The 12,392-nt window shown below is 31.6% G+C and overlaps 1 protein-coding gene across 2 annotated transcripts; it reads right to left on the reverse strand.

Moving 5' to 3' along the window:
- Positions 1–264: 264 nt before the first annotated feature.
- LOC144546983 (serine carboxypeptidase-like 13) lies at positions 265–11,369 on the reverse strand. Of its 2 annotated transcripts, XM_078295581.1 has the most exons (14): positions 11,135–11,369; positions 10,879–11,021; positions 7,535–7,611; positions 3,767–3,889; positions 3,372–3,474; positions 3,108–3,142; positions 2,891–2,992; positions 2,431–2,511; positions 1,804–1,962; positions 1,177–1,248; positions 936–1,051; positions 737–850; positions 600–645; positions 265–459 (listed from the first exon to the last, which is right to left on the reverse strand). In XM_078295581.1, exons 1-14 carry the CDS (start codon positions 11,284–11,286, stop codon positions 376–378), a joined length of 1,407 nt encoding a protein of 468 aa, XP_078151707.1. In that variant the 5' UTR covers positions 11,287–11,369; the 3' UTR covers positions 265–375. The 2 variants fall into 2 exon arrangements, with proteins under 2 accessions (XP_078151707.1, XP_078151708.1); XM_078295582.1 differs by lacking the exon at positions 3,767–3,889.
- Positions 11,370–12,392: the final 1,023 nt, after the last annotated feature.

Here is a 12,392-nt window from a genome sequence, read left to right on the forward strand (position 1 = left end):
GGGCCAACAAGAATAACGTTAATTATTGAACTTCACAAATTCACACATACCAGTAATTTTCTTCATTTTTTGCATTGAATTTACAAGTAATATATCATGGTTTCCTTTAAATGAGCAGGTAGCCACTAGCCACTGTGCTACTCTTATGAAAAAAAAAAAAAAAGCAATTTACTGTTCTTGAACTCTACAAAATTTAATAGTTCTTCATTTTCTCGAAAAGAAAATTATATAGCTTGACTAGAGTAACACTTCATAGACTGCATGTGGAAGTTGGTTTGACATTAAAAATAAAAAATAAATAAATTGTAAGTCCAAGGAATATGTGTAAAAATTATATAGTTTCGGTTTTACAGTTTAGTTTTGGTGCAAATATTCTCATAGAGGTGCACCAGAAAGCCATCTCTTAATCATAGCAAGGCATTCCTTCGGCTTGTACTCAGCGGCAGTGTGCCCAGCACCCTGCAATAAATTGTAAAAAAATATAACATGTTCAATAAGACCTAGCTAATTATTTCCTTCTGAAATTGTATTCCAATAATTAAAGATTTATCATACCGTCTTTTCAAAAATTTCTTAGTTTCAAGATTCAAACAACTTACCTTGACAGTAACAAATGTGAGGTTGTTCGAATACCTCCTTGTGAACCTACAAGTATGTAATTTTTTTTTTTTAAAGATTAGAATTTGTTTTAATAATCAGAAATTAGCCACTGTGCAACTTAGACCAGCAATCTTACCCTGCTACTTGGCCATCAACATACCAAGGTCTCCAATCATCTACGATTGAGAAGTTCAGGGACCGTATCCAGCCTTGCGTGCCAATATAAGGAGCATTCATATCATGATCACCACTGCATATACACAACTTCAGTACCAGTATATATAGGTCTGTGATAGACATTTCAGTATTTCACAAAAAAGAAAATTCGTTCTTACCTAAAAATAAGTGATGGGTAACCTTTACTGGTGAGAGTAAGATGATACGGCACTGCACTTTGGACATCAAATGTGTATGATAAATGCGCACATCTTTCCCAATAAACAATTGTTCCCTACATGAAATGAACTTTTTCTCAAAATCTTCCATTTATCAAAAGATTTGTATTTTACAAAAAATCCTGGTTGTTCAAACTTAATGCATGTTAGCATGCACAGGCTAGAGAGTAAGCTTGTGTACCTTACGAACACCAAGGGTATCTTTGACGGTATCATTATTTGCCCAGAACATTAAAATCGGGTCACCTTCTCTCTGGATATATTTATCAAACAATTCAGATAATGTTTTCAAGAGCAATGCCAATGAGGTTGAAAGTATATAAACTTTAACCAGTAAATAATCACGGAAATTTACTCACTATGTGATGGGTTTGATTAGATAACTCTATATTTTCTGTGAAGTAAATTTCAACTAATCCTCTGCTATATATGCACATAGGCTTACGCATTTTAACACAAATTGGTCTCAACTAACCATAAGTAATGGTGTATATTGTATTAAAAATATTTGCAGCTTATTCGAACTATAACCTATTTTACGCTATTTTTAAATTGACACCAAATTGGCCTAACCTAACCATAAGTGATATAGATATCGCATTATATATTAATTTGTAGCTCAATTTGAAATGCAACCTATTTTGCAACTATAATCCTCTACTATCCCCAATTTGGTGTCAATTTATCTCAAATTGAGCAGTGACAACAACAAAACCAAGCAAAAGGATAGGGAACCAGAATATCTTCATCATTGTACCAAATGAAAAGTAAATACTGAAAGAAATAAAGAGTCATAATTAAGCTTAACTCTGCACGTCCGTGCCTGAAGTTGGCCATAGCTACCTAAAGGAACTTCTTCCTTATAAAATATATTTCCAATTGCCTTGCTATGAATTTGACCTGGTTTCTGTATAGGGGATGGACACGAGGGCTCCAAGATATGATCCTTATTCACATCTTTTATGACCTGGTTGATAAACAGTCATAAATAATTAACTAATAAATGATTTTTAAGGATCTAATACTAAACAAGCATAGTTTAGTACTTCCTATTGAGTATGAGCCATTGATGAATGCATAAAACAGAAAAGTCACATTTTCATAATTTCATCATTAATTTTCTTTTGTGTAAGAAAGACCCCAGACAGTTAATTTTGGGATACCAAATATTCGTCGGTGTGGCGTTGCATAATAAAAGTAAAATTCTTTCAATAAGGCTCAATGATGGCTAATCTTGTTGTCAAAATTCAATTGTGCAATTGAGCATCAACTAGTTGAATTTACCCTGATTTTTTGTAACTTCACAGGAAATCTGGTAGGTAAAAGGTGTCAACATACCGAAATTTGTCCTCCTTTGAACAGATGAAATCTATATATTGTTCATCCAAATAGATTCAGAGTATTTTTGTTTTAAAGGTATTTAACTGAGTCGCACCTCATCCACAGCATCAAGATTTTTTGCGCAATGAATGTTGCTCGGGTTCACATACTTCCCTGAACAGCTTTTCTTGGTGGACTGCATAGAAAATTTTAAAAATCAAATTTTGGACGTGTTTGCTACTAACACATTTTTCTTTGCTTGCTAACATTTCATAACAATGTTCTGTATATAAAAATAAAACTTGTACTATGATGGGTTATCCTAGTGGTCAGAAAATTGCGAAACCAGATCAGTTGCTGAGATAAAGTACTCTAGTATTAACTTGAAATAAAAGATTTGAAAAACGAAATGAACTAAATAGTTAATTTTTGGCTGTTAAGGTCTGCTTTAGAATTTGTTTGGTTAAACTGATTTGGATACGCAGTATCCATTGATTAGTTTGTATGCTTTACCAAACAGATTGATCCCAACATGAGCGCCTTTATATGATTCTTGTTATTTATTTTTGCTGTACCTCATATAGTTCATCAGATATAAGTGCCATTCCATGAACAAATGGAACCTTGGCTTCTTGATCAAAATTTGCATCAGTTATCGGGTTGCCAGCCAAATAACCCTTAAAAATGTCAAGAAATTAAGATTAATTAGTTCAAGGGGTTCATAAAAGAAAATGAATCGACAACTAAAGAAGAGCGTCTTTGTATGTCCGTCTTTGCTTTAAAATTTCAAACCTTGAGATTAAATGGTGCCCCATGGGATTCTTTAGCTGTAATCAACAAAATGACAAAACAGATCAAGATCAAGGTTTATAGTTTTTAGCAAGGAACTGAAAATATTGTGCTAGTAAGGTAACCAGTAAATTGTGACTGGCATCATGTTGTTTGGAGAGATTGTAATTCTATTTGCTTGCCCAGTTTTCACTTTTGTAAGCTTACATACTTGCATCAAGAAATAAATAAACAATTGACTTGAAGAAAGAAAAGATTAAAAGTTACCTATAACGATCTCAAGAGTTAAAATTGGTACGATAATGCCAGAATAGGAAGAGCCGCTTATATAGAGATGATTTGACTTAAACTTTGGGTGCTCCTCAAACCACTACATAGCAAAAGTAATGTTTTAATTTTCATTATTAGAAAATGGAGAAAACTTCTCACTTTCTTCTCCACAATTTTGGCCTTTGGGACATGCATTTGGAGACAAAGCTGAGACATCTTAAATTAGAGATAGTGTTCCATTAGCAATTCCCAGAATTCAATTGTGAACCAAACAAAAGTTTCAAATGAATTAATCTTTTATTTATCCAACTACTAAATAAGTATTTTCTAGGACCCTATATTAAAAGTTTTGGATTGAAAATTGTACTGTAACCAGGAAAAATATTATACACCTTATAAAGAAAACGAAGAAGTTGACGCGCTGCCTCAGTGTCAGAGGTCTGGTACCCCTCCGCGGTACGTGAATAAGAGTATCCAGCTCCCACTGGTGAATCAACAAATATAACATTGCTCACCTATTTGTTTTATCAGCACAATTTAACACTATATCAGTGAAGGAAAAAAGAATCAGAGGACTGCAATAGGTACTTCAATTTTGACTGCTAGAATACCAATACGAATACCAGACTTGACAAATCTAATACTATTCAATACGATCATCTAATACCAAATGTAGACTAACCAAACATGCTATTACACTATTGCTAAGTCTCAAGATACTGTTATAAAATTCAAAACTTCACTACCAGTATTCTAAATATTCCTATACTTTATGGATCGTAAGTGCAAAAGGACACTTGTTTTGTGGCTTGACACAAAATCAATGCCATAACACTTACTATCACTATTAGAATTTTCGGTATTAGCAACGGTAAGCCCTTGCAAAAAGTCAGAAACTGAATATTTGCATTAAGACTTGCTACAAGGGTATTATTTGCATGTCTGGCGCTTGCAAATGGTTTTTTTGGAGCTTGTTGAAAGAGTATGCCATTGCAAAAAGTCAATTTTTACCCTTGCCAATATCGTTAATTCTAGATGTGTATATCCAAATTAATTATGTCGGTAATGGAGATCTCTCGAGAGCCTTCGTATATTCTTCCCAATTTTTTTTAGTTGCCATTTGAAAAAAAAAAAAAAAAATTAGAGTTGATATGGTAATTCTATACTTTTCAAGTAATAATGGCTAACTCTATATTTTTTTTCTTAATATGGTAATTAAAAGGGTTCGGTATATTCTTTTTCAGTTGACCGATTGAGCAAGATTCCTTTTATGTAGATCTTAATGCACATTAATTATTAGATATTGTTATAATTTCAATTTCATATTCGTATAGCTAGCGGACCCACTATATTTCCTAGGCTGGGTTAGGGTCCGATCTGGTCATGACCTGGTCAACTTAAAGGCAGTTGGTAAAGGCATAGTGGGAAGGACATGGGATTGATTCTGCTCGGAGGCAGAATTTGGGACCTACGGACAATATTCAAAACAAAAAAAAACACACACACAGATATGTGAAGAGTTAGAATAATTGACAGTTAGGGCCTGTTCGAATGTCACGGGATTATATGGGATGGAATTTGACGGGGATGAGAATTCATTTTTGAAAAAGCGGAAATCCAGGGGACATCATGGACTATCACGACCAGCTTAACAAAATCAAGTTACTGCTAATGAATTGAAATAAAATATGGAGTTAGCCATTGTTGTCTATCCCGGCCAGTGAAATTTTGAAAAAATAAATATATATTCTAGCCGTTGTTGTTTATCACGGCCAGAGGATACAAACTGATTGGAGAATCTTAGAGTATATGCATCTGCGCAAATTGATTTTAATATATAATATATTATTTTATTTTATGGTTATTTTTCACCAAAGACCCTAGTAGTTTATTCACCGATAACCCTAAATTAATTTTTATTACAAAGAACTATAATTAGATATACATTATTTTTATGGTTATTTTTCACCAAAGACTCTAGAAGTTTATTCACCGATATTTCTAAATTTATTTTTATTACAAAGAAATCTAATTGGATATATATAATTTTATTTTATGATTATTTTTCACCGAAGACCATAGAAGTTTATTCGCCGATATCTCTAAATTTATTTTTGTTACAAAGAAGTGCCATAACATATATATAATTTTATTTTTGAGTTTGTGATTATTTTTCACCGAAGACTCCAAAAATTTATTCGCCGATTGCCCTAAACTAATTTTTATTATAAAAATCATGTTTTGAGATATAAAAGTTTATTCGCCGATAGCCCGGAATTTATTTTGAGATATAAAAGTTATGTTTTGAGATATAAAAATTTATTCGCCGATAGCCTTGAATTTATTTTGAGATATAAAAGTTATGTTTTGAGATAATGACTTATGAAATAAAAATTTTACACAATAAATAAATTACATTATTTTCGACCTTATATTAATTAACATCGAGTTGGAAAAATTCACTGATTTAAGATAAATTTGAACATCGAAATAAAAATTTCCCAAGTGCTTGACTCAAATTAAAATAAAATCAAAATGCAATATTTTTTATATGTATGTAGAAAAAATAATAAAAATTACCTCTAGTAATTTTATTATGTTATGAATTCTAAAGTTTTATTGGACTACTCTATAATAAAAAAATAGTTTAGGGCTATCGGTGAATAAATTTTTAGGGTCTAGTAATCAAAATGCAAAGAAATGCAATAACAATGCTATTATTGTTAGAGGAAGGTTCAAATGCCTCCATTTTTTGTGCCTCTATCATGCCTCCATTTTTAAAAACTTTAATAACTCAAAATTTAAATCTTAAAATTCAAAATAAAACCGTTGGATATGAACTATATCATTTTATCTATGCACATGTAAAAAATTATGGCATTTCAACTTTGTTTTGATTGTCATCTTGAGCTTGTAAAAATGTATACAAATATGGATAATTTCTAGACGTTGATTTTTCAACTTATTGATTCATATAAAAGCAAAATTAAAATGTGATAATTTTTTATGGGCACATAGAAAAAATAACATATATTACATCTAACGGTTTTATTTTGACGTTTAAGTTTTAAACTTTGAATTATTTAAGTTTTTAAAAATGAAGACATGATGGAGACACAAAAAATAGAGGCATTTGAACCCTCCTCTTATTGTTATTAATTTTTGCCCAGTGAATTTGAAACAGCACATCATGTCCGAACACGTCTTACCAAGCCGTACTATGCTGGTAAACATGTTGTATTTAACTTCGATATTGTGTGGGCACAACATGTGTTATGGACATGTCTAAATACAACGCAACAACTTGAATACACTATTGACACATGTCATCATATTAGAAGCCAATCATTAAATAACTGAGTTTTTGGGTTCCAATTTGGAAATCCATATCTTTTGAGATAACATAATATTTGAGTTCAAATCTGGATCGTCTTATTATTATTAGAATTCGAACCAATTCAATCTGAGATGAAATGTCCAAGGACCCCAGATTAGATGGTTCGAATCTAAACTCAAAATTTATGTTACCTCATATGACATGAATTCTCATTTGGTTTCCCTATATGAGAACTATTTTTTTTTAGCAAAGTTAGAGTGTGACGTGCTCATCAAAAGATATTGATGAACTCAACTCCAAGAGTTTATTGAATTGGTTTCAAACGATGAATTAAACCGTTGAAATCCATTTACTTCAAGAGCGATACATGTACATGTCAAATTTTAAAAGTTTCGAATTCACTTAGTATAAGATAAAGCTGTAAAAAAAATGATGAAAAATGAATATATAAAACAACTTATAAAAAGATTCAATTGTTTGACTACTTGACTTTCTACTAAATAAATTCAAAACTTTCAAAATTTTGCGTATACATGTATCACTATGTAAGATGATGTTATGGTAAAATAAGGTATTTTGAAAAGTAAGATGAAGTTATGATAAAATAAGTTAAACAATTTCTTCAGGCAGATTAATCTACTTCATCACATATTTTGCCCTCTAGATTCCACTATTATAAAAATGATTCAATTTCTAATTTCTTTCTATGCCATGCCAAACGGATTAATTTAAGCTATAACTTAAATTGTCAAGCAAGATTGTTCAGTTCAAGCACATTAGCAACAACATAAATTATATTTTTGGATAGACAAAGAGAGAGAACCTGGGTCCACGAGTCAGGCTTATAATAGATGGAAGGTAGGCCATCCACATAGTTCTGTAGATCAAAACCAAGTGGCCCTGCACAGAATAACACTTCAATCACAGAATTTACAAATTTGAACTTAATTAATGATAGAAAGAGAAATCAACCCCAAGACACAGCAGAGATAAGCAAGAAGATTAATTGATTATTGGCAGCGTGATCTGTCACAATTGTGTTTATAAATAAATAGTTATGCTACATGTTGTACAGTACTTAGTAGGTATATATGGTCTCTAGCACAGTGATAAGATTCACGGATTATTCGTGAATAATTCAGATTTGAACCCTTCTCGAAGCAATCCATGTACAATTTGGATTTCCAAAAAATTTCCGAATTATTCGCGAAGTTTACGAATATTTTATGAATATTACGAATTATTTGTGAAAAAAAAAATTAATTCATTTTCTTTTTCCCTTGTGGAACTAAGATCTCTGGTCCAGACTCAATGTATAATTCTGAATTATTCCTGAATTATATATGAATTATTTCCAAATTATTTCCGAATCATGAATCTTTAACTCCGTCGAACCTTTCCGAATAATTCATTTGTCAATATGGACTCTCTAGTACTAATACAATATATATATATATATATATATATATATATATATATATATATATAGGAATATGCTATGCATAGCATAGAGCCCCTCCATGCAACGCCTTGGATTTAGACTTTTCAAAATCCTAACGGTCGATCCGAACCGTTCATCTTGTTCTCCATATTAATATGTATTTGGAGACCAAATTTTATATTTTTTGGAATTTTTTTACTATTTATTTAGATTTATTGAAAATCGATGTTTTTTTATGGTCCAGATTTGCTGAAAACAGCGATTTTCAATAAATCTAAAGAAATAGTAAAAAAATTCCAAAAAATGTAAAATTTGGTTCCCAAACACATATTAATATGGAGAACAAGATGAACGGTTCGGATCGACCGTTAGGATTTTAAAAAGTCAAAATCCAAGGCGTTGCATGGAGGGGCTCTATGCTATGCATAGCATGCTAGCATATTCCTATATATATATATGTATATATATATATATATATATATATATATATATATATATATATATATATATATATATATATATATACATACATATGTATATATATGTAAGTAAAGCTAGGGTGTGACATGCTCACCAACAAAGTTTGGTGAGCATAACTCCAAAAATATATCAGATCGACGTCAAATGCCGAATCAAAACCGTTGAAATCCATGTACTTTATGAGTGATGCATATACATGCAAAATTTTGAAAGTTTCGAGTTTATTTGCTACATGGTCAAGTGGTCAAACAAATGAACATTTTATTATAAGTTATTTTATATATTCAATTTTTATTATTTCTTTGACCACTTGACCGTGTAGCAAATAAACTCGAAACTTTCAAAATTTTGCATGTTTATGCATCACTCATGAAGTACATGGATTTCAACGGTTTGGATTCGGCATTTGACGTCGATCCGATATATTTTTGGAGTTATGCTCACCAAACTTTGTTGGTGAGCATGTCACACCCTAGCTTTACTCATATATATGTACATATGTATATATATGTACATATGTATATATATGTACATATGTATATATATGTATATATATATAGGCTGTGGCTAATTTGCTGCCGGCAGCATTTCTGCCGGCGGTGCTGCCACTGTTTTTTCTATTTTTTGATGTTCAAACGACAAATCTAAACCGTTAGATATTTAATCTATATTATAATCTACTTGGAGACCAAATTTTACATTTTTTGGAATTTTTTTACTATTTATTAAGCTGGTTTGAAAACCGCTGATTTCAATGCTGCAGAAATTTACTGAAATCAGCAGTTTTCAAACCAGCTTAATAAATAGTAAAAAAATTCCAAAAAATATAAAATTTGGTCTCCAAGTAGATTATAATATAGATTAAACATCTAACGGTTTAGATTTGTCATTTGAACATCAAAAAATAGAAAAAACAGTGGCAGCACCTCCGGCTAAAATGCTGCTGGCAGCAAATTAGCCGGACCCTATATATATATTGGGACTGTCTAATTTGCTGCCGGGGTCATATTAGTGTATTTTATGTTCAAACAACAAATCCAAACCATTAAATGTTCAATCTATATTAAAATCTACTTGGAGACCAAATTTTACATTTTTTGGAATTTTTTTACTATTTATTAAGCTGGTTTGAAAATTGCGACATAATAAAATATAGCCCCGTAAGCACCTCGGTCGAAGTGCTTCCGGTAGCAAATTAGCTAGACTCTCTCTCTCTCTCTCTCTCTCTAGTGTGACTAATATGCTTTCGGTAGCACTTCCGTCGAAGTGCTACCAATTAAAATTTCAAATTTCAAAATCCAAAAAATCAATCTGAACCGTTAGATGTGATATCTATATTGAAATGTGCTTAGAGACCAAATTTTACATTTTTTCTGAATTTTTTTTACTATTTATTAAGCCACTTTGAAAATCGTTGATCCAACGGTGGCTTCTGATTTTACTGTTTTGTTAAGCCACCGTTGGATCAGCAATTTTCAAAGTGGCTTAATAAAAGTAAAAAAATTCAGAAAAATATAAAATTTGGTCTCCAAGTACATTTCAATATAGAGATCATATCTAACGGTTCAGATTGACTTTTTGGATTTTGAATTTTGAAATTTCGACCGGTAGCACTTCAGCCGAAGTACTACCAAAAGTATAGTAGTCACACTCTATATATATAAAGAGAGAGAGAGAGATGGGCTATGGTGAGTTGCGAAGTAAAGCAACTATTTTACTTCATACTCATATTTTGCGATTTTAAAGTTCAAAACGTCGATCCGAACCGTTCAAGATGATCTCCATATTGAAATGTGCTTGGAGACCAAATTTTACACTTTTTGGAATTTTTTTACTATTTATTAAGCCACTTTGAAAATCGCCGATCCGTTGGTCCAGAAATTTTTACTGTTTTTACTATTCATCCGAATTTTCAGATTTTCAAAGTGGCTTAATAAATAGTAAAAAAATTTCAAAAAATGTAAAATTTGGTCTCCAAGCACATTTCAATATGGAGATCATCTTGAGCGGTTCGGATCGACGTTTTGAATTTTGAAAATGATATTGCGTGAAGTAGAAACGCGTTTTATTTCGCAACTCACCGTAGCCCATCTGTGTGTGTGTGTGTGTGTGTGTGTGTGTGTGTAATCACACAAAATTAAACCTTATTTCTTTCATGTATCTCTCTTACATGTTACACCTTGAAAATGAATTTCAAAGAAAATAAAATAAGTAAGATACAAGAACCCAAACCTCACAAGTCATACCTATCTCAAAGATCAATCCATTGAAGGAGGAGCAACCGGGCCCACCTGTGAGCCATAGCAACAGAGGATCCTCTGGATTTCTCTCTGATTCAATGAAGTAGTAGAAAAGTTCCACCCCTTTCTCTTCGTCCACCTCCACGTAACTGTTCAAGTTTTTTATTACCTCGATTTTCATCACTCAAATCGCTATTAATTTTTGTGGGTACTATGTAGAAAGAATTGAGGTATGGAGAAAGAGGTAAAATTATATGCATACCCGGTTTCTAAAGCAAAAGGCAATGGGCCATCAAATCCTGGGAGGTTGTAGATTCGCTTCTGAGCCAAGACGAACTGCCATGGAAAACAGAACAGTAGAAACACGAGAGAACATAGGAAACAATTGCTTGTTGCTTGTGTTGAACATGCCATTCCCCAACCTTAATCAAGCTTTTTTTTTCGGTCGTTTCCTGTTGAGGTATAACTTATGAGTTTCCTACTTTCCTTTCCCGAAAAGATTGCCAAGTTTGCACCTGATTATTGATTTAATGAATTTTTTAGGGGGGATTTTACGTATACCCCTTAAGAATTTTAAAATTACGTATTCCCCCTTCTAAATTTTAAACTTACATATTTCCCCTCTAAATTAAAAAAACTCACATATTTATCTATTTTATTGGCTTTTATATTAAAACTCATTTTAAATTGATAAAATATTTATTTTATCCTTTATTAAAAGTATAAAACACCCCATTGAACACAAATTTAAATATGAAGGGTTCCTCTACCGTCTGATCTGTGCGCATCGCAATAATATTATTGTGTGTTCACTTCAAGATTTGTGCTAATCTAATGTGCACGGATCTCAAAACAATTTCGATCCGCATGCATCACATTAAGATCTGTGAGTGTTGCTTCAAGATGTGTGTGTGCTTGCTTCAAGATTCATGTTGATCTAGCTCGCATGGATCTTAAAGCAATTCAGACGGTAGAGGAACCTTCACATTCAAATTAATTGGAGTCGGATGGGCTTTTTTTCTTTTTATTAAAAGAGTAAAATATGTTTTTTATAAATTTAGAAGTATAAAAGACAATAAAATGGATAATATGTGAGTTTTCGAAGTTTAGAGGAAAAATATATAATTTTATAATTTAGTGGAGGAAATACGTAAATTTAAAGTTTTTTAGGGGTATATGTGAACTTTTCACTTTTTTAAATAGAACTAAATTTAATATCTTTAACGAAACAAGAACCGTTGATTTGAATTCTACAAAAAAATGACTCCACCGATCACAAAGGTATTCGCTCCATCGATCCATCCATCTATACAATATGACCACAAAAATCAGTAGCAAATAGCTCCCTTTTTCTTATAAAAACCAAATTAATAGTTCTTGTTCTGTTGAAATATTTAAAATTAGTTTTATTTTAAAAGAATTCTAATTATTTAAAGGACAATTGTGCCTGAAATATTTTTTAATTACCATCTTAATATTTCAAAATTCTGATCTTACGATCGATTTCTAAAAATAATTAG

This window comes from Carex rostrata, chromosome 30 (genome assembly GCF_964058835.1).
Source record: "Carex rostrata chromosome 30, lpCarRost1.2, whole genome shotgun sequence".
Taxonomy (NCBI): domain Eukaryota; kingdom Viridiplantae; phylum Streptophyta; class Magnoliopsida; order Poales; family Cyperaceae; genus Carex; species Carex rostrata.

Excerpts from the sequence above, each read along its gene's own strand:
- LOC144546983 (XM_078295581.1), bottom strand. The coding sequence starts at position 11,286 with ATGGCATGTTCAACACAAGCAACAAGCAATTGTTTCCTATGTTCTCTC. Across the intron at positions 3,890-7,534 it reads AGCCTGACTCGTGGACCCAG|GTGAGCAATGTTATATTTGT; the intron begins GTTCTCTCTCTT and ends TAAAACAAATAG. Across the intron at positions 646-736 it reads GTTGATGGCCAAGTAGCAGG|GTTCACAAGGAGGTATTCGA; the intron begins GTAAGATTGCTG and ends ACATACTTGTAG.